Source organism: Dendrobates tinctorius, unplaced genomic scaffold (assembly GCF_039654945.1).
Source record: "Dendrobates tinctorius isolate UK_male_01 unplaced genomic scaffold, ASM3965494v1 ptg000377l, whole genome shotgun sequence".
NCBI classification, from domain to species: domain Eukaryota; kingdom Metazoa; phylum Chordata; class Amphibia; order Anura; family Dendrobatidae; genus Dendrobates; species Dendrobates tinctorius.
In genome coordinates, this window is record NW_027362043.1 from 1,211,747 (window position 1) to 1,237,428 (window position 25,682).

General features: G+C 42.3%; 1 protein-coding gene across 1 annotated transcript in view; it reads left to right on the forward strand.

The window, feature by feature from the left end:
- PTPRS (protein tyrosine phosphatase receptor type S) overlaps positions 1 to 25,682 on the forward strand; it is a 567,518-nt gene that overhangs the window by 449,445 nt on the left and 92,391 nt on the right. The window contains exons 23-25 of the mRNA XM_073563025.1: positions 3,571 to 3,668; positions 14,185 to 14,308; positions 22,277 to 22,452. Coding sequence (XP_073419126.1) covers positions 3,571 to 3,668; positions 14,185 to 14,308; positions 22,277 to 22,452 — 398 coding nt within the window. The remainder of the gene's footprint in view (positions 1 to 3,570; positions 3,669 to 14,184; positions 14,309 to 22,276; positions 22,453 to 25,682) is intronic.

Here is a 25,682-nt window from a genome sequence, read left to right on the forward strand (position 1 = left end):
CAAAGAAAACGCCCAATTCTGGGGATCACCGCGCAGCAAGGAGAAGACAATTTTAACCTGCTGTACAGAGCTCCCCGGTGAGTTAGGCTTCAAGGCAAGAAATAATTTACAATTATTCCTAAAATTCAAAAATTTAGACTGATCCCCAAAAAACACATCAGGAGTAGGAATCTTTGGTTCAGCAGCATGTGAATGAGCAAGATAGGCGGAAATTCCCCGCACTTCAGCAGCCAGCAGCTCCACACGATCAGACAATTGCTTAATCTCCATTAAGAAAATTCCTCCTACGGCCCCAGAGAAAAAGAGGAAAAAATATACATAAAAAAAAAATTCTGACCCTTTTTTTCTTTTTTTTACAATTCTTTCCTGCTATTGAGTACCTTAGAATCTGCGGTATGGCTGGTGATTCTGTTATGAATGAGTCACCGGAGGAGGAAAAAACAAAAATACAAGCTAAGTCCAGAAAACCGGAGAGATTGGTAGCTAGCGGATTGCAGACCCCTGATCCTATTCACAACAACTAACAGTAGCCGTGGGGTGTTCCTACGGTGGTCCTAGACACCTCGTTCACAGCCGGAGAACTAAATAAACCTAAAGAAAGAAAGGGGAAATCTAAACTGCCCCAGAGCAGACCCCAAAGCAATAGACAGCCCCCAACATGTATTGAGGGTGAAAACAGAAGAAAACACAAACACAGACAGAAAGACAGGATGAGCAAACGATGGGGCCCTCACTAACTAGATAGGACAGGAAAGAAAAGCAACTGTCTGCAATCATGCAAAAACCCTGCCAAAAATAATGTCCAACACGTCTGATAGAAAAGGCCCTGAAGTCACTAGACTTCAAAATCACTATATCAGCACTCAGGTATATTCTGAAAACAGAGCAAAGAGATCAACTGATCAGAGACAAAAATGGAGTTCAGCCAGTCCCAACCAGGGCTGGCTGAACACAAACACTAAGTAAACCAGACAAAATCTCATGGAAAAAAAGCAGAGCAAAAACTTTGCTTTAGTAGACAGGACTAAACTAGAGGCCAGAGCTCAGAGCAGAGAGGATCACCAGCAACCCAGCAGGGCGTCGGCGGCCTTATATCCACTCAGAGATTCCGGATGTCCAGTCACACTCCACCTGTTCAGATGACAGGATTTTCCCATCCAAATCAATTTCACTACCTCTTTTCACCAGCAGAGGGAGTTCATCGGACATCAAAGGTGAAGGAGAAAATTAGCTCAAAACAGGAGGAATTTGCTAATATTATTATTGTTATTACACCTACTACTTATTGGGATAGGATTTTGGAGATGTGAATACCCCGTTAATTTTGTATTTTGCTAGGATTTTTTTGAACATGGTGATGCCAAGTATGTTTATTTTGTAATTTTTTTTATTTTCAATGGTGGAAATGAGGGATAAATTGAACTTATATATTTTAAAAAAATGATGTTGTTGAAAACTTTTTTGTATTTTTTTCCTTTATTTTTTAATCTCCTTAGGGAACTTGAATCTATAGGGTGGGCCATTTATATGAATACACCTAAATAAATGGTTGGTGATATCAACTTCCTGTTTGTGGCACATTAGTATATGGGAGAGGGGAAACTTTTCAAGATGGGTGGTGACTATGGTGGCTATTTTGAAGTCAGCCATTTTGGATCCAACTTTATTTTTTCCAATGGGAAGAGGGTCATGTGACACATCAAACTTACTGTGAATTTCACAAGAAAAACAATGGTGTGCTTGGTTTTAACGTAACAATATTCTTTCATGAGTTATTTACAAGTTTATTACCACTTATAAAATGTGTTCAAAGTGCTGCCCATTGTGTTGGATTATCAATGCAATCCTCTTCTCCCACTCTTGACACACTGATAGCAACACAGAAGAAATGCTAGTCTAAATGGGCCAGATTCTTTGTAGGAATGCTCGGACCTGATACCTATAATGTGGTGGTGCACCATCTTGCTTGAAAAGCTCAGGGCCCCTGCCATCTTCAGTGCATAAAGAGGGCAAGACATCATCATGTAGCAATTTCAGATATCCAGTGGCATTGAGGTTTCCATTGATGAAGAAAGGCCTCACTATCTTTTACCCCATATACCACACTATACCATCAATTATGGGTGTCAGGTCCGAGCATTCCTACATGAACTGTTTCCTGGAAAGTGGATTGTCATCGTGGGCCAGTTGAATGGCCACCAAGGTCTCCCGATCTGACCCCCTTAGACTTTTATCTTTGGGGTCATCTGAAGGCAATTGTCTATGCTGTGAAGATATGAGATGTGCAGCATCTGAAACAACGGATACTCTAAGCCTGTGCTAGCATTTCTTCTGCAGCGTTGCTAGCACTGTGTCAAGAGTGGCAGAAGAGGGTTGCATTAACAATCCAACACAATGGGCAGCACTTTGAACACATTTTATAAGTGGTCATAAACTTGTAAATAACTCATGAAAAAGTACTGTTGTATAATCTCCTCCATGCTGCTGTAGTTTGCCCCTGTGTGATGAAAAAAGGGATGAAAAGCAGGAATCCCTCTGTCCTATGGATTGGTCATTATTATAAAAGTCCTGGGCAACCCCTTTAACTTGTGAGTAATGTAGTTTGTTATTTTATTAAATATTTTGTTGACTGGTTTATTTTTATAAAATGATGATACTAAAGCGTCTAAAAAGTGCAGTACGATGCTGGTGGTGGTCTAGGGGGTGTAAACCAACTTTTAAAGTTCGAGAACTCCGGTAACATTATGTATTTGAGCTTCCTTGGTGACCATGAGTAGGAGGTAGTGAAAGTTGATTGAGTTGTAGGTTTTGCATTGGGTTTACAACTTAGGACTAGTTGGCAGATTTAACTTCTTTTTGTTTCTATATCCTTGTTAGATTATGGACTTCTATTTTAAAACTACTTTTACATTACTACTTTTACTAAAATATTTGTTAGTGGTTAAAATTTTTTATTACCTGAGATATAGAAGAGGAAAAGTTTGCTTTAGAAAGTGCAGCATCTTAACAACTAGATTCTGAAGATTGGATAGGATTCAGATTAAACCAATCTTACATCATCACATAGCTAAGAAAGCATTTATTTATTATTTATTTTACGCATTTATATAGCACCATCATATTCCGCATCGCTTTACAGTCATCATCATTGTCCCCATTGAGGCTCACTCTAAATTCCCTATCAGTAAGTCTTCAAATATTCTCAGATTTGTTTCCTGTTAATTTTAAATTTCATTTTCATTTTATGCTCTTTAATTAAAAAATCTGGAGATCATGCTTTTCTTCTTTCTTTGCTGCTTTATTAAATATGTAATATTATTTATGTGTTTTTGAAGTTTCCTCATTCTTTGGCCTCTAACCTTCAACCACAATGTTTGCTGCATAACGCTTCTGAAATTAAAATTTAGATCTCTATTTTCTTTCTAGGTAAAATTTCGAGCCCTGCCTTCTGATCTGATCTAACATGTCCTTTCATTGCAGATCTCACATTAAATGAGGTGTCTTATTTTTATATTATTCATTGTTTACATTTATAAAATGTTCATTTTAGTCTTTTTTTTCTCTTTTTAGGCATGCTTAGCCATCCACCAATACCTATTGCAGATCTTTCTGAACACACAGAACACCTTAAGGCCAATGATAATTTAAAATTATCTCAGGAGTATGAGGTAAGAGTTAGGTTTGTGGATCTTTTATCTACTTTCACCTATTCTCAGTACTGACAGATCCTTTTTACTTTTCCCAATGCTGTTTCTGACAGTCTCATTAATTTCCTGGCTTTCAACTGAAAATTGGTGCCTCACTGCCCCCATTCTTAGTACCTCTGGTAGTTTCAGAGGTCAGATTCTCACTTTTTAAAGTAAAAATCCATACAAATGTTCACAGTACTTAGTAGCAATTGACCTAAATCTGTTATTTACCATGACATGTTTGTTAATTTATTTAATTCTGTACCAGATCTATTAATACTGCTACTTAAATTTAAGTTGTCAAGTTAAAATATAGAATCTCCATTGTTGCCCATGGGACCAAGCTATCACCGCATGTATGTGATTTGCTGATTAGATGTCTTTGGCTTCTTTCAGTCGAATTGCATTGCTCTGTAAAGGAATACGTGGATTTCGTCCACGTTGCCCAAATGATGAAATTCCAGGAGGTTAATAAAGTTTGACAGTGGTTTATTCTACGCGTTTCAAGGTTTTTTGCAACCTCTTCTTCAGGAATACCACATGAAGCATACATAGGTGGTGCATTAAGTACACACAGATTTAAAAAAAAAAAAAAAAGAGCTCCAAACAGTCAGATGACACATGTCAAAGTTCATAGTTAGCATACAGTATAAAAATTCATAGTAATAGTTAGATGTAAATACTTATGTCCCCAAATAAATTGAGAAAAGTATTCAAGGTGTGATACCTTTATTGGCTAACCAGAGAAATTATATTTGCAAGCAAGCTTTCAGGGCTCAGAAGGCCCCTTCATCAGGCTAGATTACAAGTGAATTACTGAGAAGAGATGGCAACATTTAAATAGGAATTATAACAGGACAGGAGGTGATGCTAGCTATAGACAGGCCAAGGAAATCAAATTAAGGTATTTGTAACACATGCAGATGAGGACCAAGTGTTCTATTAGAGATCTGAAGACCTTCTTGTGGAGGTGTGAACTGTAGAACACTTGGTCCTCATCTGCATGTGTAACAAAAATCTTAATTTGATTTCCTTGGCCTGTCTGTAGCTAGCATCACCTCATGTCCTGTTATAATTCCTATTTAAATGGTCACATGACCATTAACTCACACTGATGAAAACAGAAAATCCTGACAGTTACATAGTGACTGATGACTTTTGTACCAAGCCTGGACAACCCCCATTTTAAAAATAATGTGTCAAATTTTCATGCTGCCCAAAACAGACTCCCTCATTATAAACATCTACGGTATGTTAAACTCTTCATTAACTTGGAGAAAACTTGGGTTAGGACGAGGTGATTAGGAAGACCAATCACATAAAAGGGGTTCCTATCTGGCTCAGCTAGACTGACAGGTGCACAAATGGTTAGGGACCTGTTCTGCAGCATTTCAGACTAAAACATGGATATTGTAATGAAGAGCAGCATAAATAATGTAAGAGGTTTCCTAATCTGTGATTGTTCAAATGCTAAGAGCTTCACTAATCCTTAGCTTAAAATCTTCAAAGTTAAAATTAGTGTCACCTCGAATGGGTGATGATTGTAAAGGCACTCATAGATATTAGAACAAAGGTGTAGCTAGGGGTTCAGTTCAGGGGGGCGAAACATCTGAGTTCCCTATACACAGGAGGATGCCCACACTGTATAATGGCCACACAGTGGTCCTCACACTGTATGATGGCTGCCACACTGTATTATGCCCCTACACTGTATGATACCCCCCAAAATAGTCTCCACACTGTATGATGGCCTCCACAGTATGCCTCACACTGTATGATGGTTCCTACACTGTATGATGCTCCCACATTAGCCTCCAAACTGTATGATGGACCCCACAGTACTCCTCACACTGTATGATGGCCGCATAGTAGCCCTCACCATTGTATGATGCCCCCACAGTAGTCCTAACCCTGTATGATACTATCATACTGTATGATTATCCCAATAGCAGAATCCACACTTTTTGATGGTCTCCACAGTAGCCCCCACAATGTATGATGGCCCTATAGAAGATTCCACGTTATGTAATGGTCTTCCATACTAGCCTCATATCATATGATACCTCCATAGTCCCCTCACAAGTATTATTAAATTAAAAACTTCTCATACTCATCTAACTCTGGATCTTTGGTAGTCTACAGGTGGACCATCGTGCCAGGGCATGCACAAGGCTTCAAAGTCTTGGCATGATGACATCATTACATCACTCCTCCTATGACTTGTCCAGTGCCCTGTACCAGTCCAGTACCAGTCCAGTACCAGTCCAGTACCCTGTCATTCTGCTGGGTGTAGGTTACTACAGAATGGGGATCGGTTGTGCAGGAAAACAATGTCTCACTGTTCTTCCCCAGAGATTAATTATATTGACAGTTTCTTTGGGTGGGCCCCTCAGTTAGGGCCCTTTGCTACCACCCCCACTGCTTCCCCAGTAGCTATGCTACTGCATTAGACTAAAGTCAGTCAATCTTAACATTCACCTGACAGTCAAATGTGTATAGGTGCCTCCTGACTCTTCCCCGACATGATGGAGAGAATGATCAACCTAGTGGATTTCTAACAGCCAATATTTTTGTTCTTGTAAGAAAAGCTGCTTCCAGAAGAGTCTGGCAGGCAGCTCTCGTAAAAAGCACGGGAATGCTCTGTGTATGGGGGAGTCAGTGAATATAACTGTCTGCCGAAAGTTGTCTTATGTGATTGAGGGCTTTACTGTAAGTGGAAGTTAAATCAAACACTGAATATGCAGATAGCGTTTGTCTCAGTATCCTATCTAATGTCTCACAGGAATCAATTTCCAATTCAAGATAACTTTACTCACACAGAAGATATGTGAAGATTATATGGGAGATTTATGAAACTGTCAAAAAAAAACCCTCATATATTAGTTGCCCAAAACAACTAATAACAATGCTGCTTTCAATTAATATTCTTTTCTTGGAATTTGAAATGTGTGCTGTGATTGGCTGCTATGAGCAACAGATCCGTTTTTTTTTACAAGACAGTCCTACCCTTGTGTCAAATTTTGAATCTATTGAACTCTCATGATCGGTGTATTGCCAGAGAATAAACATGTTTCATTTTACTGACTTGCTGAATTGTCTCCAACCCATTTATCTACTACAGTTGTGGCCAAAAGTATTGACACCCCTGCAATTCTGTCAGATAATACTCAGTTTCTTCCTGAAAATGATTGCAAACACAAATTCTTTGGTATTATTATCTTCATTTAATTTGTCTTAAATGAAAAAACACAAAAGAGAATGAAGCAAAAAGTAAAACATTGATCATTTCACACAAAACTCCAAAAATGGGCCAGACAAAAGTATTGGCACCCTCAGCCTAATACTTGGTTGCACAACCTTTAGCCAAAATAACTGCGACCAACCGCTTACGGTAACCATCAATGAGTTTCTTACAATGCTTTGCTGGAATTTTAGACCATTCTTCTTTGGCAAACTGCTCCAGGTCCCTGATATTTGAAGGGTGCCTTCTCCAAACTGCCATTTTTAGATCTCTCCACAGGTGTTCTATGGGATTCAGGTCTGGACTCATTGCTGGCCACCTTAGAAGTCTCCAGTGCTTTCTCTCAAACCATTTTCTAGTGCTTTTTGAAGTGTGTTTTGGGTCATTGTCCTGCTGGAAGACCCGTGACCTCTGAGGGAGACCCAGCTTTCTCACACTGGGCCCTACATTATGCTGCAAAATTTGTTGGTAGTCTTCAGACTTCATAATGCCATGCACACGGTCAAGCAGTCCAGTGCCAGAGGCAGCAAAGCAACCCCAAATCATCAGGGAACCTCCGCCATGTGTCACGATACTAGTGGATACAACTGGACACCAGTGGCTAGGTCAAAGAGACTACAGACACAGTGGGTTGCGCAAGCAATATTGTATTAATGATCTGAATGCAATATAGCATATAAGTCCAGATAAATGTTCAGTCAATATGATAGCAGAGCTGATACTCTGCGACACAGCATGCAAAGTCACTGAGCAATGCGGGCACAAGACACAGACTCTTGCAGAGCGGAGGAACACACTAGCTGGCTGGAGTTCTTACTTCACCGCAGGTGTAGTCAGGCAGAGGTTCCTGAAGTCAAGTGTTCAGCAATCACTCGGTCAGCAGGCAGGGATCCAGACGTGCAGGTTGGCAGAGGACTCCGCCGTTAAGAGAGGACCAACAGGGATAGTAAGTCCAGACTTGGGACTGCAGAGGCACAAAGTCCAAAACATAATACACAAGCAATGAATCAGAGCAGGTGCTGGCTTTATATACAGCTTTGGCAGGAAGCAAGATGGCCGACGTGGAAACATCAAGATCCATGTTAACTAAGGGCAAGTCTAAGGGCAAGAGAAACAGATTCCAGGACTAGATACTGACATTACTCCCACCTCAAGAACGGCCTCCGGACGACCCTAAACCAGGCTTGCCAGGGTACCTTTGATGGAACTGCTCAATCAGTCGGGAGGCGTTAATATTATCCACGGGTTCCCAGGAATTCTCCTCTGAGGAATAGCCTTGCCATTTAATCAAATACTGCAGTCGATTTCTGTAGATTCTTGAATCCAGAATCCTCTCAACGATGAACTGCTCTTGACCATCCACAAGAACGGGATCGGGAGGAGGAGATGAACGTCCTGGAAAAGGATTTGGTACTACAGTCTTTAGTAGGGAAGTATGAAAGACAGGATGTATCTTCAGTGTTCTTGGGAGTTTTAAGCGACATGCAACAGCACCTACCAGACCACTGATCCTATAAGGACCAATGTACTTCTGTCCCAACTTAGGGGAAGGGATCTTCATCTTTAAATTCTTCGTAGATAACCAGACTAAATCTCCTACCTTAAATGTTGGTGTTGGTTTGCGAAATCTGTCAGCTGCATTCTTGTACCTCTCTTGTGCGGAACCCAAAGTCTCTTTCAGAAGTTCAAGGTTCTGTTGAAGTGAAGAGATCCTGTCGGCAACTGCTGGTAAAGATGTATCTACCGGTAATCTGGGAAGAATGCTAGGGTGATATCCCAGGTTAGCGTAGAATGGAGACTGTTTGGTGGAGGCACTCTGGGAGTTGTTATAAGAGAATTCGGCCAAGGGGAGTAGCCTTACCCAATCATCTTGCAAATGGCAAACATAGCAGCGAAGGTATTGCTCTAGTGTTTGGTTGGTACGTTCTGTCTGCCCGTTGGACTGTGGGTGGAAAGCAGAAGATAAGTTAACTTCTATGCCTAATGCTGAATAAAAGCTTCGCCAAAACTTTGAAGTAAATTGAACTCCACGGTCAGAAACAACTTCATCCGGAACCCCGTGCAGGCGAAAGATGTTCTGGATAATTAGGTCAGCAGTGTCCTTCGCAGAGGGTAAACCGGAACAAGGGATGAAATGGGCCGCCTTGGTCAGGCGATCGACCACCACCAAAATCGTACTCTTTCCCTCAGAAAGGGGCAGTTCTACAATTAAGTCCATAGAAATGGATCCACATGGGCGAGACGGCACCGGCAAAGGCTGTAACAGACCAGTAGGGGAGGCACGTGGAACCTTGAATTTGGCACATACCTCACAAGATGAAACGTACTTCTGGACATCCTTCCGAAAACCTGGCCACCAGAAGAAGCGAGATAAGAATTCTTGAGTCTTCTGAATTCCTCTGTGCCCTGCAACCTTGGAATCATGAACCAATCTCAACACTCTTAACCTCACGGCTTCAGGAATGTAGAGGCGCCGTTCCCGGGTCCAAACTCCATTCCTAAAAAGAAGGCTTACCTCATCAGATGGCTGAGACAGGAAAAGATCAGAGTTGTAAGCTTCTTTGATGACCTGCAGCAAATCTTGATTCTGAATGACTCCTACAAAATTGCAATCAGAAAGTATGGTCTTAGGTGGAGCATCTGGAACAGCGTCAGTGGAGAACATCCGGGATAGAGCATCTGCTTTTCCATTGCGAGAACCTGGTCTATAAGAGATTGTAAAATTGAATTGATTAAGGAAAAGACTCCAGCGGGCCTGCCGTGGGGTCAGGCATCTTGCTGACCTGATGAACTCAAGGTTGCGGTGATCCGTGAGGACCACGATCGGCTGTGAGGCTCCTTGCAGAAGATGTCTCCACTCCTTGAAGGCGGCGATGATAGCCAGTAATTCTTTATTTCCTACATCGTAGTTCTTTTCGGCAGGAGACAGTCGCTTGGAAAGAAAAGCACAAGGATGAAGTAAATTCTTCTCACCTGTTCTTTGGGACAGTATAGCCCCGGTGGCACAGTTTGAGGCATCCACTTCAATAATGAAGGCGAGTTCCGGGTCAGGGTGGATCAGTACTGGTGCTGACGTGAACTTGGTCTTGAGCCGAGAGAATGCTTCTTGGGCTTGAAGGGACCAAATAAATGCTGTCTTCTTCTGTGTCAACCGGGTGATGGGCGAGACGATGTCAGAGAAGTTCTTGATGAAACGTCTGTAGAAGTTAGCAAACCCGATGAAACGTTGGACCTCCTTGACGTTCTTGGGGATTGGCCACTCCTGAATTGCCTTGATCTTGCTGTTATCCATACTCAGACCCTGCGGAGAAATTACATAACCTAAGAATTGAATCTCCGACTTGTGAAATTCGCATTTCCCCAGCTTGATGTACAGCTGGTGTTCCCTCAACCGCTGCAAGACAGTCTTGACATGTTGCTGATGTTCCTCCATGGAGCTAGAAAAAATCACAATGTCATCCAAATAGATTACGACAAAAATATCAAGAATGTCTCTGAAAATATAATTTACGAGATGTTGGAACGTTGCTGGGGCATTGCAAAGTCCAAATGGCATGACCAAATACTCAAAGTGTCCATATCGAGACCTAAATGCTGTTTTCCATTCATCTCCAGGTCTTATACGGACTAGATTGTATGCCCCGCGTAGGTCCAATTTTGAAAAGACCTTGGTCTGACGAACTCTCTCGAGAAGCTCTGGAATTAATGGCAGGGGGTAGCGGTTCTTGATGGTTACCTTGTTAATTTCCCGGTAATCAACACAGGGTCTGAGGGATCCATCCTTCTTTTTAACGAAAAAGATGGGTGCACCGGCTGGAGAGGATGAGGGGCGTATAAACCCCTTAGACAGGTTCTCGTCGATATATTCTTTGAGAGTCTTGAGCTCAGGACCGGACAATGGATAAATATTACCAAAAGGAATGGTAGCAGCAGGCAGAAGCTCGATTGGGCAGTCATAAGAGCGGTGTGGTGGTAATTTTTCTGCATTCTTTTTATCGCACACGTCCGAAAATTCTTTATAAACTGCCGGTAACTCTAGGTCCGATGATGGGTTGGCCGGAGATGGATCAGTCGATTTCTCAGAAGTTACCTATTTAGCTGGGAAGCGCAATCTCTTAGTCTCCCAGTCAATGATGGGATTTTGAGCCTGCAACCAGGGTAAACCCAAGATAATAGGGAAATGTGGAGAGGAAATCAGAAGGAAGGGCAATTTCTCCTGGTGATCATCTCCCATGAGGACCTTCAGTGGTTCAGTCTGCTGGTCTACGGGCCCCGAGGTCAAAGGGGACCCATCCACAGTCTCCATCAGAATTGAAGACACTCTTCTCTGTGATCGGATTCCATATTCCCTAGCAAAAGAAGTGTCCATGAAGTTACCGCTAGCCCCAGAGTCTATCATGGCGGAACTGTTCACCCAACGGGAGTCAATCCAGATCTTGATAGGAAGGTAACAATGTGAATCTTTTTTCTTATTGCAAGGGTATGAAACTGCAGAAGATAGAATAACAGCATTAATGGGTAGTATCGTTTCGGATGTAACAGAGTTCATATCTGAAAAGTCATAATCAGGAGCGGTTGCTGCAATTTCGGGTGGCCCTGATTCGGAAGTCATGGAGTATGATTCAGAGAAGTCGCGTTCTATCACGGCTGCGGTTGTTCTGCGAGAACGATTGGGGCAGTTGATAATAAAATGTCCTGACTTCCCACAGTAAAAACATAAATTCTCCTTGAAGCGAAATTCCTTCCGTTCGTCACTTACTCGACTTCGTAGGGAATTTACCTGCATCGGCTCAGGTGTGGACTCCTGAGGACTTGGGTCCGGAATCTCCTTAGGAAGGAAAGGAAGAAGCGATTTATTGCTGCGGTTCATCTCAGACCACCTTTCTAGTTTTCGTTCGGAGATGCGAGCGTCTAGGCGAATACAGTGATTGATGAAATCACCTAGAGCAGTGGGAGCCTCCGCACGTGCAAGCTCGTCCTTGATGGAACTGGACAACCCCTTCTTAAATATAGAGTACTTCGCTGCACTATTCCAGGTGGTGTCCTGAGCCCACCTTCTAAAATCCATAGCATACTCAGTCACTGGGCGTTTACCTTGACGCAAATTCAGCAGGGCCGTCTCAGCTGTAAGGCCACGGTTCGGATCGTCAAACATCTGCCCCATGGCGGCGATAAACATATTGAAGTCATTCAGACATGCATCCTGTGATTCTATCAGAGGGTTTGCCCAGGCAAGGGCCTTATTAGTCAGCAACATGATGATAGTCAATACTTTGGATCGGTCTGTAGGAAACTGTGTGACATGTGCAGCAAAGTATAAACGACACTGGTTCAGAAACCCACGGTACTTGTCTCGGTCGCCACCAAACCTAAATGGCGGTAGTTTGGGGATGGTAGGAACAGAAGCCTGAGATTGTGCCTCCAGAGCCGCAACTCGGCCACGCAATTCCTGAAGGGTCTGACTGAGTACTTGTATATCATATTTAGTCTGCCCCTCTAGGCCTTCTATTCTGCTCTTCCATGTCTGCACTTCAGCGTGTACAGTGGCAGTGATATTATTTAGCTTCTTAACACGCACTTCTAAAGTCTCTGACCCAGCGGCATCCATTTTTAAGGCTTGTGTATCCTGTCACGATACTAGTGGATACAACTGGACACCAGTGGCTAGGTCAAAGAGACTACAGACACAGTGGGTTGCGCAAGCAATATTGTATTAATGATCTGAATGCAATATAGCATATAAGTCCAGATAAATGTTCAGTCAATATGATAGCAGAGCTGATACTCTGCGACACAGCATGCAAAGTCACTGAGCAATGCGGGCACAAGACACAGACTCTTGCAGAGCGGAGGAACACACTAGCTGGCTGGAGTTCTTACTTCACCGCAGGTGTAGTCAGGCAGAGGTTCCTGAAGTCAAGTGTTCAGCAATCACTCGGTCAGCAGGCAGGGATCCAGACGTGCAGGTTGGCAGAGGACTCCGCCGTTAAGAGAGGACCAACAGGGATAGTAAGTCCAGGCTTGGGACTGCAGAGGCACAAAGTCCAAAACATAATACACAAGCAATGAATCAGAGCAGGTGCTGGCTTTATATACAGCTTTGGCAGGAAGCAAGATGGCCGACGTGGAAACATCAAGATCCATGTTAACTAAGGGCAAGTCTAAGGGCAAGAGAAACAGATTCCAGGACTAGATACTGACACCATGTTTGACTGTAGAGACCGTGTTCTTTTCTTTGAATGCCTCTTTTTTTCTCCTGTAAACTCTATGTTGATGCCTTTGCCCAAAAAACTCTACTTTTGTCTCATCTGACCAGAGTACATTCTTCCAAAACGTTTTAGGCTTTTTCAGGTAAGTTTTGGCAAACTCCAGCCTGGCTTTTTTATGTCTCGGGGTAAGAAGTGGGGTCTTCCTGGGTCTCCTACCATACAGTCCCTTTTCATTCAGACGCCGACGGATAGTACGGGTTGACACTGTTGTACCCTCGGACTGCAGGGCAGCTTGAACTTGTTTGGATGTTAGTTGAGGTTCTTTATCCAACATCCGCACAATCTTGCGTTGAAATCTCTTGTCAATTTTTCTTTTCCGTCCACATCTAGGGAGGTTAGCCACAGTGCCATGGGCTTTAAACTTCTTGATGACACTGCGCACGGTAGACACAGGAACATTCAGGTCTTTGGAGATGGACTTGTAGCCTTGAGATTGCTCATGCTTCCTCACAATTTGGTTTCTCAAGTCCTCAGACAGTTCTTTGGTCTTCTTTCTTTTCTCCATGCTCAATGTGGTACACACAAGGACACAGGACAGAGGTTGAGTCAACTTTAATCCATGTCAACTGGCTGCAAGTGTGATTTAGTTATTGCCAACACCTGTTAGGTGCCACAGGTAAGTTACAGGTGCTGTTAATTACACAAATTAGAGAAGCATCACATGATTTTTCAAACAGTGCCAATACTTTTGTCCACCCTCTTTTTTATGTTTGGTGTGGAATTATATCCAATTTGGCTTTAGGACAATTCTTTTTGTGTTTTTTCATTTAAGACAAATTAAATGAAGATAATAATACCAAAGAATTTGTGTTTGCAATCATTTTCAGGAAGAAACTGAGTATTATCTGACAGAATTGCAGGGGTGTCAATACTTTTGGCCACAACTGTATATACTGACATCAAGTAATTAGACAATATGGAAGATATTTAATTGTAGAAATGGTTGCACGTTCATACAGTTTACCATTTGATTTTTTTTTTTCAGTCAATTGATCCTGGCCAGCAATTTACTTGGGAGCATTCCAATCTTGAAGTCAACAAACCCAAAAACCGCTATGCTAATGTGATTGCCTACGATCATTCTCGTGTCATTCTCATGCCCGTTGAAGGTACAAAACTGCATAAACCCACTTAAATAATTAGCTGTATAAAACTATTAACATACCGCAAAGTATATTCTTTTGTCTGTTTCTCTAAAGTCTTTGTCGTTAAATGGAAAATTTAGTCTTCATGGTTCTCAGGTACATTAATGCTCTAGGTCAGAGCCGGGCAAAGTGCGGTCCGAGACAGCTGAGGGGCTGGAAAACAGTGACCTACAGGCCACACCGTGTCTTCCCACACCCGCCTGCTCGCTGTCTCCATCTGCGCTGACTTCATTGGTGGAAGAGAGGCCTCTGGCCACTTCTTTAACTTTTTTAACAATCTGTGCATGGGCACAATGGTTTTCTACAACAGGAAAAAACCTTAAACATCCTGCCCATTCCACCATGGACAGGAGTCACTGTTTCTACAAAGCTGAGATCTTGCTGCTGTTGCTGGGACCCGACCTTATTCCAATCACAGCACCCCAAAGAATTTGTATGGCAACAAGCAGGCCTAATATTTGGTATCATCATGCTCTTGAGAGGGAGGACAATTTTAGGGGGGGGTCATGTTCATTTTGACCACTGGTTTGGCAGTATATAATTGCTTGAAATCAACAAGTTTAATCTTAGCAAAAAGTAGAAAACTCCTGAAGAAATGTCCCTTCAAAATTTGTATTTCATAAAGCATCCTAATCACCTATGTAACGATGCCTTGTGCATAAAAATACTCGCTGTTTTTCCCATTTTCCATCACACTTTCAGTTCCACGTGACCGCTCCTTGTTGATCCCAGCTGACACTGGGATCATTATGTGGTGTGGAGCTACTTCCTTCAGTGTAATACCACAAGAAGGCTATCAATAATAAAGCTCGTCCATTAACGCAATATAAAAACCAAAGAAAAAATGGAGCCAGTAGCAATAGATAAAATGTAAGATTTTTTATTATACTCAATAGAATAAAATACAATTTATAGAAAAATTGGTGTAAAAAATACAAATTAAGGGAATCAGCGACACCCAGTTACCACACACAGGTTTAGGTACTGGTACAAATAGCAATATCTAAACAAAGGCATATGACAATGAAAAAAGTCAACCCCCTCTTTATTATCCCTTAAATATAGCGGCACACAGTATCCTCTCAGTGTTTACATAAAGTGCATAGTGCATAAAAGGTGGTCACAAAAATAGGACTAAGCCAAATATATAAGGGGAATGTGTAATCATACATTATTTGCTGCCAGTATCTAAACTAGATAAGAGTATCTGCCTGTATGAAAAAGGTTTATATGGTATGGAAATAATCCTCAAGTAGGAACCTAATAACCCCAGGCAGAAAGGCTGTCAGCCAATATAAAAAATAATAGATACTGGAAAAGAAAGAGCCAGAGACATATAAATGCCTAAGAATCAATAATAGGTTTTTAAGCAAGTGCCAACCTATCTGTAGTGTGAAAATCCAAGCAACAACATAGGCCTTAGATTGATGGCACTTCCCACCTAATAACTCACCCAAAAAGATCACGGAAGCTTCTAGCCATATACAAGTATCATAGCTTTATTAGATCCAATACAAAAGACACATAGACATGTAGACAAATTTAAAAAGAGAAGAATACCCAATATAACACCACAAATGACATATACAGAATGATGCATAGATGATAATTCACATACTAGCACTTAAAAAGTTGCTGAAAAGATGTCAAATATAATAAATGAACCAAAGTTTTCAAAAATATTAAAAATATATAAATGCATCATATAAACATAACAGTTCATATCGTGAGTCCAGGCTGGAGAGGGTAAAGATTGATTTGCAGGCCACAAACCACCAATCAGAAGAGAAAATGATACACTAGTTTGTAAGACCAATCTAATGGGTTCAGCTGGCTATTAAACCAACAGATAACCAAACTTTGCGTAGTAAAATAGTATCACGATGGGAAGGACTGCAAATACAATCACAAAATAGCATGCAGATCATATTGGGGAGATAGCGCCATGCAGGAGGTTAGCTAGTTAATACACAGTGGGTGGTAGTAATACCATAAGATTCCTGTATAGCGCTGCTCCCATTCCCTACATACACCCAACCAGACCCATGAAAACTGTATAGAGCATATGACCTGAGTGGTGTTGTTGATCCCCGACGTGCGTTTCGCGTGAGCTTTGTCCTAGGGGGGTGTTACGAAGTTATGGTATTACCCACTGTGTATTAACTAGTTAACCTCCAGCATGGCGCTATCTCCCCAATATGATCTGCATGCTATTTTGTGATTGTGAAGCGAAACGCGCGTAGGGGTCCCGCAGTCCACACTACAGATAGGTTGGTACTTGCTTAAAAACCTATTATTGATTCTTAGGCATTTATATGTCTCTGGCTCTTTCTTTTCCAGTATCTATTATTTTTTATATTGGCTGACAGCCTTTCTGCCTGGGGTTATTACTTGAGGATGATTTCCATACCATGTAAACCTTTTTCATTCAGGCAGATACTCTTATCTACTTTATATACTGGCAGCAATTAATGTATGATTATACATTCCCCTTTATATATTTGGCTTAGTCCTATTTTTGTGACCACCTTTTATGCACTTTATGTAAACACTGAGAGGATACTGTGTGCCGCTATATTTAAGGGATAATAATAATAAATAATACATTTTATTTTTATAGCGCCGACATATTCCGCAGCACTTTACATTTCAGAGGGGATTTGTACAGACAATAGACATTACAGCATAACAATAATCACATACAGTAGATTATAACAAATACCAAGAGGAAAGAGGGCCCTGCTCGCAAGCTTACAGTCTATGAGGAAAGAGGTAGACACGAAAGGTGGGTGGTAACAGTTGCCCTGATTGTATGGACCAGCATAATGTTAAGTGTGTAACAGTACAGACACAGAGGGCTAATGGATGCATAAAGCATGTGGGAACATGATGCGGGAAATCTGGTTATGGTAAAACTTTTGGCTGTGCCACACAGGGATAGATTAGGTTAATGTGTTGAGGTGGTAGGCCAGTCTGAATAAATGCGTTTTCAGGGCACGCTTAAAATTGTGGGGATTGGGGACTAATCGTATTGACCTGGGAAGTGCATTCCAAAGAATTGGTGCGGCACTTGTAAAGTCTTGGAGACGGGAGTGGGAGGTTCTGACTATTGAGGATGATAAAGAGGGGGTTGACTTTTTTCATTGTCATATGCCTTTGTTTAGATATTGCTATTTGTACCAGTACCTAAACCTGTGTGTGGTAACTGGGTGTCACTGATTCCCTTAATTTGTATTTTTTACACCAATTTTTCTATAAATTATATTTTATTCTATTGAGTATAATAAAAAATCTTACATTTTATCTATTGCTCCTGGCTCCAATTTTTCTTTGGTTTGTATATTGCTTCAGTGTAAGTCTATGGGGCCTCATAAGGAAACTCCATAGACTTAGGCTATGTGCACACGTTGCGGATTCTGCAGCGTTTCCGCAGCGTTTTTGGCCCTGCGGAAACGTAGCAGTTCTGCAGACATGGTACAGTACCATGTTAGCCTATGGCATTTCAAATCCGCTGTGCTCACACTGCGTTTTTTTCCGCGCGGTTTTGCTGCGATTTAAAAACCGCAGCATGTCAATTCTTTCTGCGGATTCCGCAGCGGTTTCACACCTTTAACATAGTAGAGGTGTGAAACCGCAGGGCAAAACTGCAGGCTAATCCGCAGATAAACCGCAGGTCACTTTACCTGCGGTTTTACCTGCGGATCCGCGCGGAAAAACCCACAGGTGAATCCGCAGTGTGAGCACATAGCCATAGGCTATGTGCGCACGCTGCGGTTTTTGCTGCGGATCCGCTGCGGTTTTGGCCGCAGCGGATCTGCAGTATTTCTGCAGACAGTGTACAGTAGCATGTAAATCTATGTGATTTACATTCTGCTGTGCACATGCTGCGGATTTTTAACTGTGGAAAAGCTGCGGTTTTGAATCCACAGAAAGAAATGACATGTCACTTCTTTTCTGCGGATTCTGCTGCAGTTTACCATCTCCTCCATTGTAGAGGTGATAAACCGCAGGCCAATCCGCAGGTAAAACTGCAGATCATTTTACCTGTGGTTTTACCTGTGGTTCCGCAGATACAAATCCGCAGACCAATCCACAGCTGACACCCGGCACAATGTGTCAGGGGCAGTCACGGACACATTGTGCACGATCGCGGTACACGATCGTGGTGTACCGGGGGTTAAAGGGAAGCATCGGCAGGGAGTGGGCTCCCTCCGTGCTTCCCTGAGTCCCCCACAGCAGCGCAATGTGCAGCGCTGCTGCGGGGGGCTCTTTCTCTGCAGGTCCCCGGATCCAAGATGACGACAGGGACCTTCGGGGGCCTGCAGGGAGCTGGCTTCCTCAGTGCCTGCAAAGCGCAGGCAAGGAGGAAACCTGCACACTGCCTGTGACAGATTGCTGATCTGTCACAGTGATCTGTGATGTTACAGATCAGCGATCTGTCACAGGACAGTTATGTCCCCCCTGGGACAATGTAATAAAGTTAAAAAAAAAAAAGTGTAAAAATAATTTTAAAAAAATCGCTAAATAAATTAAAAAATATATATATTTTCCCTAATAAATTCATTGTTTGGAAATAAAAAAACAAACAATAAAAGTACACATATTTGGTGTCACCGCGTCCGTAGCGACCCGCCCTATAAAACTGTCCCATTAGTTAACCCCTTTAGCGAACCCCTTAAAAAATAATATTAAAAAAAGAAGCAAAAAAAAGATTCATTATCATACCGCTGAGCAAAAAGTGTAGTAACGCGCGATCAAAAAGACGCATATAAATATGCATGGTACCGCTGAAAACATCATCTTGTCCCGCAAAAAAACGAGCCACCATACAGCGTCATCAGTGAAAAAATAAAAAAGTTATAGCTCGCAGAATAAAGCGATGCAAAAATAATTATTTTTATATAAAATTGTTTTCATTGCATAAAAGCGCCAAAGCATAAAAAAACGACCTAAATGAGGTATCGCTGTAACCGTACTGACCCGGAGAATAAAACCCCTTTATCAATTTTACCGCAGGCGGAACGGTGTAAACGCACCCCCCCAAAAGAAATTCATGAAACGCTGGTTTTTGTTCATTCTGCGTCCCAAAAATCGGAATAAAAAGCGATCAAAAGATGTCACGTGCCCGAAAATGGTACCAATAAAAACGTCAACTCGTCAAAAAATCAGACCTCAAATGACTCAGTGGGTCAAAATATGGAAAAATTATAGCTCTCAATATGTGGTGATGCAAAATCTATTTTTACAATAAAAAGCATCTTTTAGCGTGCGACAGCTGCCAAATATAAAAACCGCCATAAATAGTAAATAAATAGTAAATAGTAAATAAATAGTTATCACCCCCTTAGTTAAGGAAAAATAATAAAATAAAAAAAATGTATTTATTTCCATTTTCCCGTTAGGGCTAGGGTTGGGCTAGGGTTAGGGCTGAGATTAGGGTTAGGGGTGTGTTGGGGTTAGGGTTGGAGTTAGAATTGGGGGGTTTCCACTGTTTGGGCACATCAGGTGCTCTCCAAATGCAACATGGCGTCTGATCTCAATTCCAGCCAATTCTGCGTTGAAAAAGTCAAATGGTGCTCTTTCCCTTCCAAGCTCTGCCATGCGCCCAAACAGTGTTTTACCCCCACATATAGGGTACCAGCATACTCAGGACAAATTGCAAAACAACTTTTGGGGTCCAATTTCTCCTGTTACCCTTAGGAAAATAAAACATTGGGGGCAAAAATATCATTTTTGTGGAAAAAATACGATTTTTTTATTTTCACGCCCGGGCGTTATAAACTTCCGTGATGCAACGGGGGGGTTCAAAGTGCTCACCACACATCTAGATAAGTTCCTTGGAGGATCTAGTTTCCAAAATGGTTTCATTTGTGGGGGGTTTTCACTGTTTTGGTACATCAGGGGCTTTCCAAACGCGACATGGTGTCTGATCTCAATTCCAGCCAAAAAAGTCAAATGGAGCTGCTTCCCTTCTGAGCTCTGCCATGCGCCCAAATAGTCGTTTACACCCACATATGGGGTATCAGCGTACTCAGGACAAATTGCACAATAACTTTTAGGGTCCTGTTACCCTTGGGAAAATAAAAATTGGGGGTGAAAAGATCACTTTTGAGGAAAAAATATGATTTTTTACTTGTACCGCTGTACGTTATAAACTTCTGTGAAGCCCTCGTTGGTTCAAAGTTCTCACCACATATCTAGATAAGTTCCTTGGGGGGTCTAGTTTCCAAAATAGGGTCACTTGTGGGGGGTTTCCACTGTTTAGGTACATCAGGGGCTCTCCAAACGTGACATGGCGTCCGATCTGAATTCTAGCCAATTTTGCATTGAAAAAGTCAAACGGCGCTCCTTCCCTTCTGAGCTCTGCCATGCGCCGAAACAGTGGTTCCCCCCACATATCAGGTATCAGCGTACTCAGGACAAACTGCACAATAACTTTTGCAGTCCAACTTCTCCTGTTACCCTTGGTAAAATAAAAAAAATTGAACCTGAAGTATTTTTTTTGTGAAAAAAAGTTAAATGTTCATTTTTTTTAAATATTCAAAAAATTCCTGTGAAGCACCTGAAGTGTTAATAAACTTCTTGAATGTGGTTTTGAGCACCTTAAGGGGTGCAGTTTTTAGAATGGTGTCACTTTTGGGTATTTTCTATCATATAGACCCCTCAAAGTGGCTTCAAATGGGATGTGGTCCGTAAAAATAAAATGGTGTTGCAAAAATGAGAAATCGCTGGTCAATATTAACCCTTATAACTTCCTAAGAAAAAAAAATTTGGGTTCCAAAATCGTGCTGATGTAAAGTAAATATGTGGGAAATGTTACTTATTAAGTTTTTTGTGTGCCGTATCTCTGTGATTTAAGGGCATAAAAATTCAAAGTTGGAAAATTGCGAAATTTTCAACATTTTTGCCAAATTTCCATTTTTTTCACAAATAAACGCAAGTTATATGAATGAAATTTTACCGCTAGCATGAAGTACAATATGTCACGAGAAAACAATGTCAGAATCAATGGGATCCATGGAAGCGTTCCAGAGTTATAACCTCATAAAGGGACAGTGGTCAGAATTGTAAAAATTGGCCTGGTCATGAACGTGCAAACCACCCTTGGGGGTTAAGGGGTTAATGCACTTACACATCATGGCATAGGTGATTAGGATGCTTTATAAAATACACATTTCGCTGGGACATGTTCTTTGAGGGCCAAAGAACAAATTATACTCATATGTAAGTACAGTAGGTATTTAGTAATGCATGTAATGTGCTTGAGAAAGGTTTATTCTACATTTATGCTATTGTCTAGTTCTGTGTTTATGAAGAACAAATGTAAGACAAGCCATTTATGGCCCTGAATGCACACAAGAGGAACCCACTCAGCATTAGGGCTCACTTCCACTTGCGTTGAAATCGGACAAATGCAATCCATTAAAAAAATTGGATTGCACTCGGCCGAATGTTAACCTGTGGGGCAGCTCACATCTGTGATTGTTTTCTCATGCTGAATCGGCATGAGAAAATAATCAGCATGCTGTGATTGCATCCATGAATTGGATCGCACGCATCCTTATAAGTCTATGGGTGCGTGTGAAACACCCGAGTGCAGTGCGATTCCTGCAGATGCCAGCAATGGAGGAGATGGAGAAATTAATTTCTCCATCTCTTCCGCAGCTGTGCTGGAGGATTGGAGCACAGAGCCCTGACACTTGGCTCACACTGGCAGCAGAGCAGGAGCATTAGCATATCGCATCCGATGTGATACACTAACTGTGTCTTCGGCCTTAAACATGCATTAAGAGTAATCATAATTTGCAACTTTTCATTTCTCATAAGTTTGTTAAAGTGTTACAGATAGGCATGATATGTATTCTTTATATTTCTAATATCTCTTATATTTTTATTTTGTGATTATGTAATTATAATTTCCATTTATTGCAGGAATTCTTGGCAGTGACTACATAAACGCCAACTATATTGATGGCTACCGGAAACAAAATGCATATATAGCAACACAGGGGCCCTTGCCTGACTCTTTTGGAGACTTTTGGCGCATGGTGTGGGAACAGCGCTCTGCTACTATTGTTATGATGACAAGACTAGAGGAGAAGTCTCGAGTGAGTCGCTAATTAACATTTTAAAGCGGTAAATCAGTTTCTTCCTGATCTGGAGGAAAATTGAACAGATTAAATTGTCTTATCTAAAATTATGTGCAATTATCATGCAAACTTCAAACATTTTCAGTTTGAGAAAGAAAACAGAAGGGAAACACATATATGGTAATATGTGTTTTTAGACTAAAGGCCCCGTCACACTGATTTTGTGACGCCACAGCGATCTTGCCCACGAGATCGCTGTGTGTTATGGGATCAGCGACCGCCCCCGCCGGGTATCACTGATCGTGCTCGATCGGCCTGGGCCATTTTTTGATCACTGGTCTCCCGCTGGCCAGCGCGCATCGCTGCGTGTGGCAGCGGGCGCCAACGATCAGCGAGGCTCCCAGCACTCTAAGGAGGCGCTGGGAGCTGGTCTCTAAGGTAAATATCGGGTTACTAAGCGGCGCACGTCACTTAGTTACCCAATGAGTACCTTAGAAACCTGCGTGCTGGCAGCTCCCGGCGCAAGCACGCAGGTTTCTAAGGTACACATCGGGTAACTAAGTGACGCACGCCGCTTAGTAACCCGATATTTACCTTAGAGACCAGCGTCCTTGCTGGTGCTGATTGCTGGTGAAGCTGCCTGTTTGGCAGCTCACCAGCGATCATGTAGCGATGCACCAGCGATCCTGACAAGGTCGTATCGCTGTCGGGATTGCTGGTGCATCTGTATGTGTGATGGGGCCTAAATGTATTGAATGTTCATGATAAGTATGGAGAAATGAAGACAAAAACATGCTATTCAATGCATCAGTTTGATTAAGAGGTTTTACAAATTAGGCACAATTCTCGTTAAACATTCTCTCCAATTCCATTGGTACAAAATAAACCTTTATGAATAAATGAGGGCCTCAGAAGAATGAGAAGTTGTAGGATTATGAAAATCACTGGATGGATAGACATTAATGCAAATTAAAAGATGGAAACTACCTTTGTAAAATATTTCAATTTGTTCAATATCAAGTATGGGCAGCAGGCGCAAAGTGCGTGTACGTACATAACTTAGCTGCTATCAGGTTGTTAATGGCTGTCTAACGAATGTTTTGCCATAGTGAATGCACTTGGCTGCATAAATCACCAAAATCTGCTGCTTGATAGGACACTAATTCAGAGACACTGCAGGTCATACATTTAGGCCATACAGGCTTCTCACAGTAGCTCGAACAGCATGCGGCCTGGAAAAGTGTTGAAAAATAGCTATTGGGACACTTTAAAGAAATGTAACTACACGGTATTGGTGTACCTGTAATGAAGACTAGATATGTCTGGCTGCCGTATGTTGTGCCACTCCACACCGTAATCCTGGGAATGAGTGGTGTGACGTTCCCCTTGAAGACCATTTTATGTTGATTCCAATGTGGTCTTGTCAGATTCAAAGAATGGTACATAATGATCCATTCTGTACTGCTGGTGACATAAGATGTCACATACCAAACCTAACGCATCAAACATTGTCTACACAAACCATCAGAAGGTGTTTGCATGACGTTGGGTTATGAGCCATAAGTCCAGCTATAGGTGTTCGTTTGACTTTACAACAACCCTCTCATAAGCTATCAGTGCAGATTAAGGCTGGAATGGTGGTGTATCCTTTTCAGAGATGAGTCCCGCTTTTATTTGGACACGATAGCCGGAGATTGGTTTGTAGACCACGTGGGCAACACCATAAAACTCTAGAAAAAGGCCTTCACGAGGAATACATGAGGAATTATGAAAGCTGTTTTTTTAGACAACGTTGACTATACATTGCTTGTGCTACTGTGAAAAAACAGCATAGCTTAAATATGCGAGGGGTGAGAGGGTGTTAGCAGGGAGACCACAGAAAAAGATGTTGCAGTAGTCGAGGTAGGAGATGATGAGGGCGTGCACAAGCATTTTAGTAGATTGAGGGTTGAGGAAAGGACGGATTCTGGAAATATTTTTGAGCTGGAGGCAACAGGAGGTAGAAAGAGCTTGGATGTTTAATAACTTAATTGACAGGAGCCAAGGTGTGTAAGTGTGGGGATTTCTGCGCATTTCTGCGCATAGTTCTCATATTCCATAGTGGATAAATTGAGAAGTTTTGTAAATGTTGTTTCCACTTTTAAATCAGTTGCATATCATTAGCATGTCTACTGATTTTCATAATTTCATTACTTTTCCTTTTTGGTGTTGCAATTTTAATTGAAAAGTGTAATATAATATTGCCACCAGTGGCATAACTACAAAGTTATGGGCCCCGGTGCGAACTTTCAAATGGGGCCCCCACATGCCTTAATACACACATCTCCACTCCGTACACCTCGTACACACGCGGCTCCTCTCCGTCCACCTTGTACACACGCTGCTCCACTCCGTACACCTCGTACGCACGTGGCTCCGCTCCGTGCACCTCATACACACGCGACTCCACTCCGTACACCTCGTACACACACGGTTCCACTTACCTCGTACACACACGGCTCCACTCCGTACACCTCGTACACACACGGCTCCGTTCCGTACACCTTGTACACACACGGCTCCACTCACCTCGTACACACATGGCTGCGCTCCATATACCTCGTACACACACAGCTCCACTCACCTCGTACAAGCACGGCTCCGCTCCATACACCTCGTACACACACGGCTCCATTCCGTACACCTCGTACACACACGGCTCCGCTTCGTACACCTCGTACACACATGGCTTCGCTCAGTACAGCTCGTACACACATGGCTCCGCTCCGTACACATCGCACACACACGGCTCCACTCACCTCGTACACACACACGGCTCCGCTCCGTACACACACACGGCTCCACACACCTTGTACACATATGTGTTGTGAATTCTCTCTCTGGCTTCCCTCTGGTGATTACTGAAGATAGTGGAGCTGGTCAGATTGAGAGTTCCCTTTCTGGGCTCCCTCTGGTGGTTACTGGAGGTAGTGGAGCTGATCTGATTGACTGAGGCTTGCCACCTGATGATGAGGAGGACGACTGGAGATCTGGGGTTTCTGATTGGGATTTAAGACAGCTGACTCCCTCTATCCCTGCTGGTGATTTTCTTCCTGTGCCTCCTGAGGTCTGATGTCTCCTGCTCTTTCCCTGCATGTTCAGCTAAGTGGTTCATTTGCTATTCTGTTTGCATTTGATCTGATTTTGTTTATCTCTGCTTTGTGTGGGTTAGCTAGCTCCGGCTGGGGCTGTGCTGAATCACCGCCCAT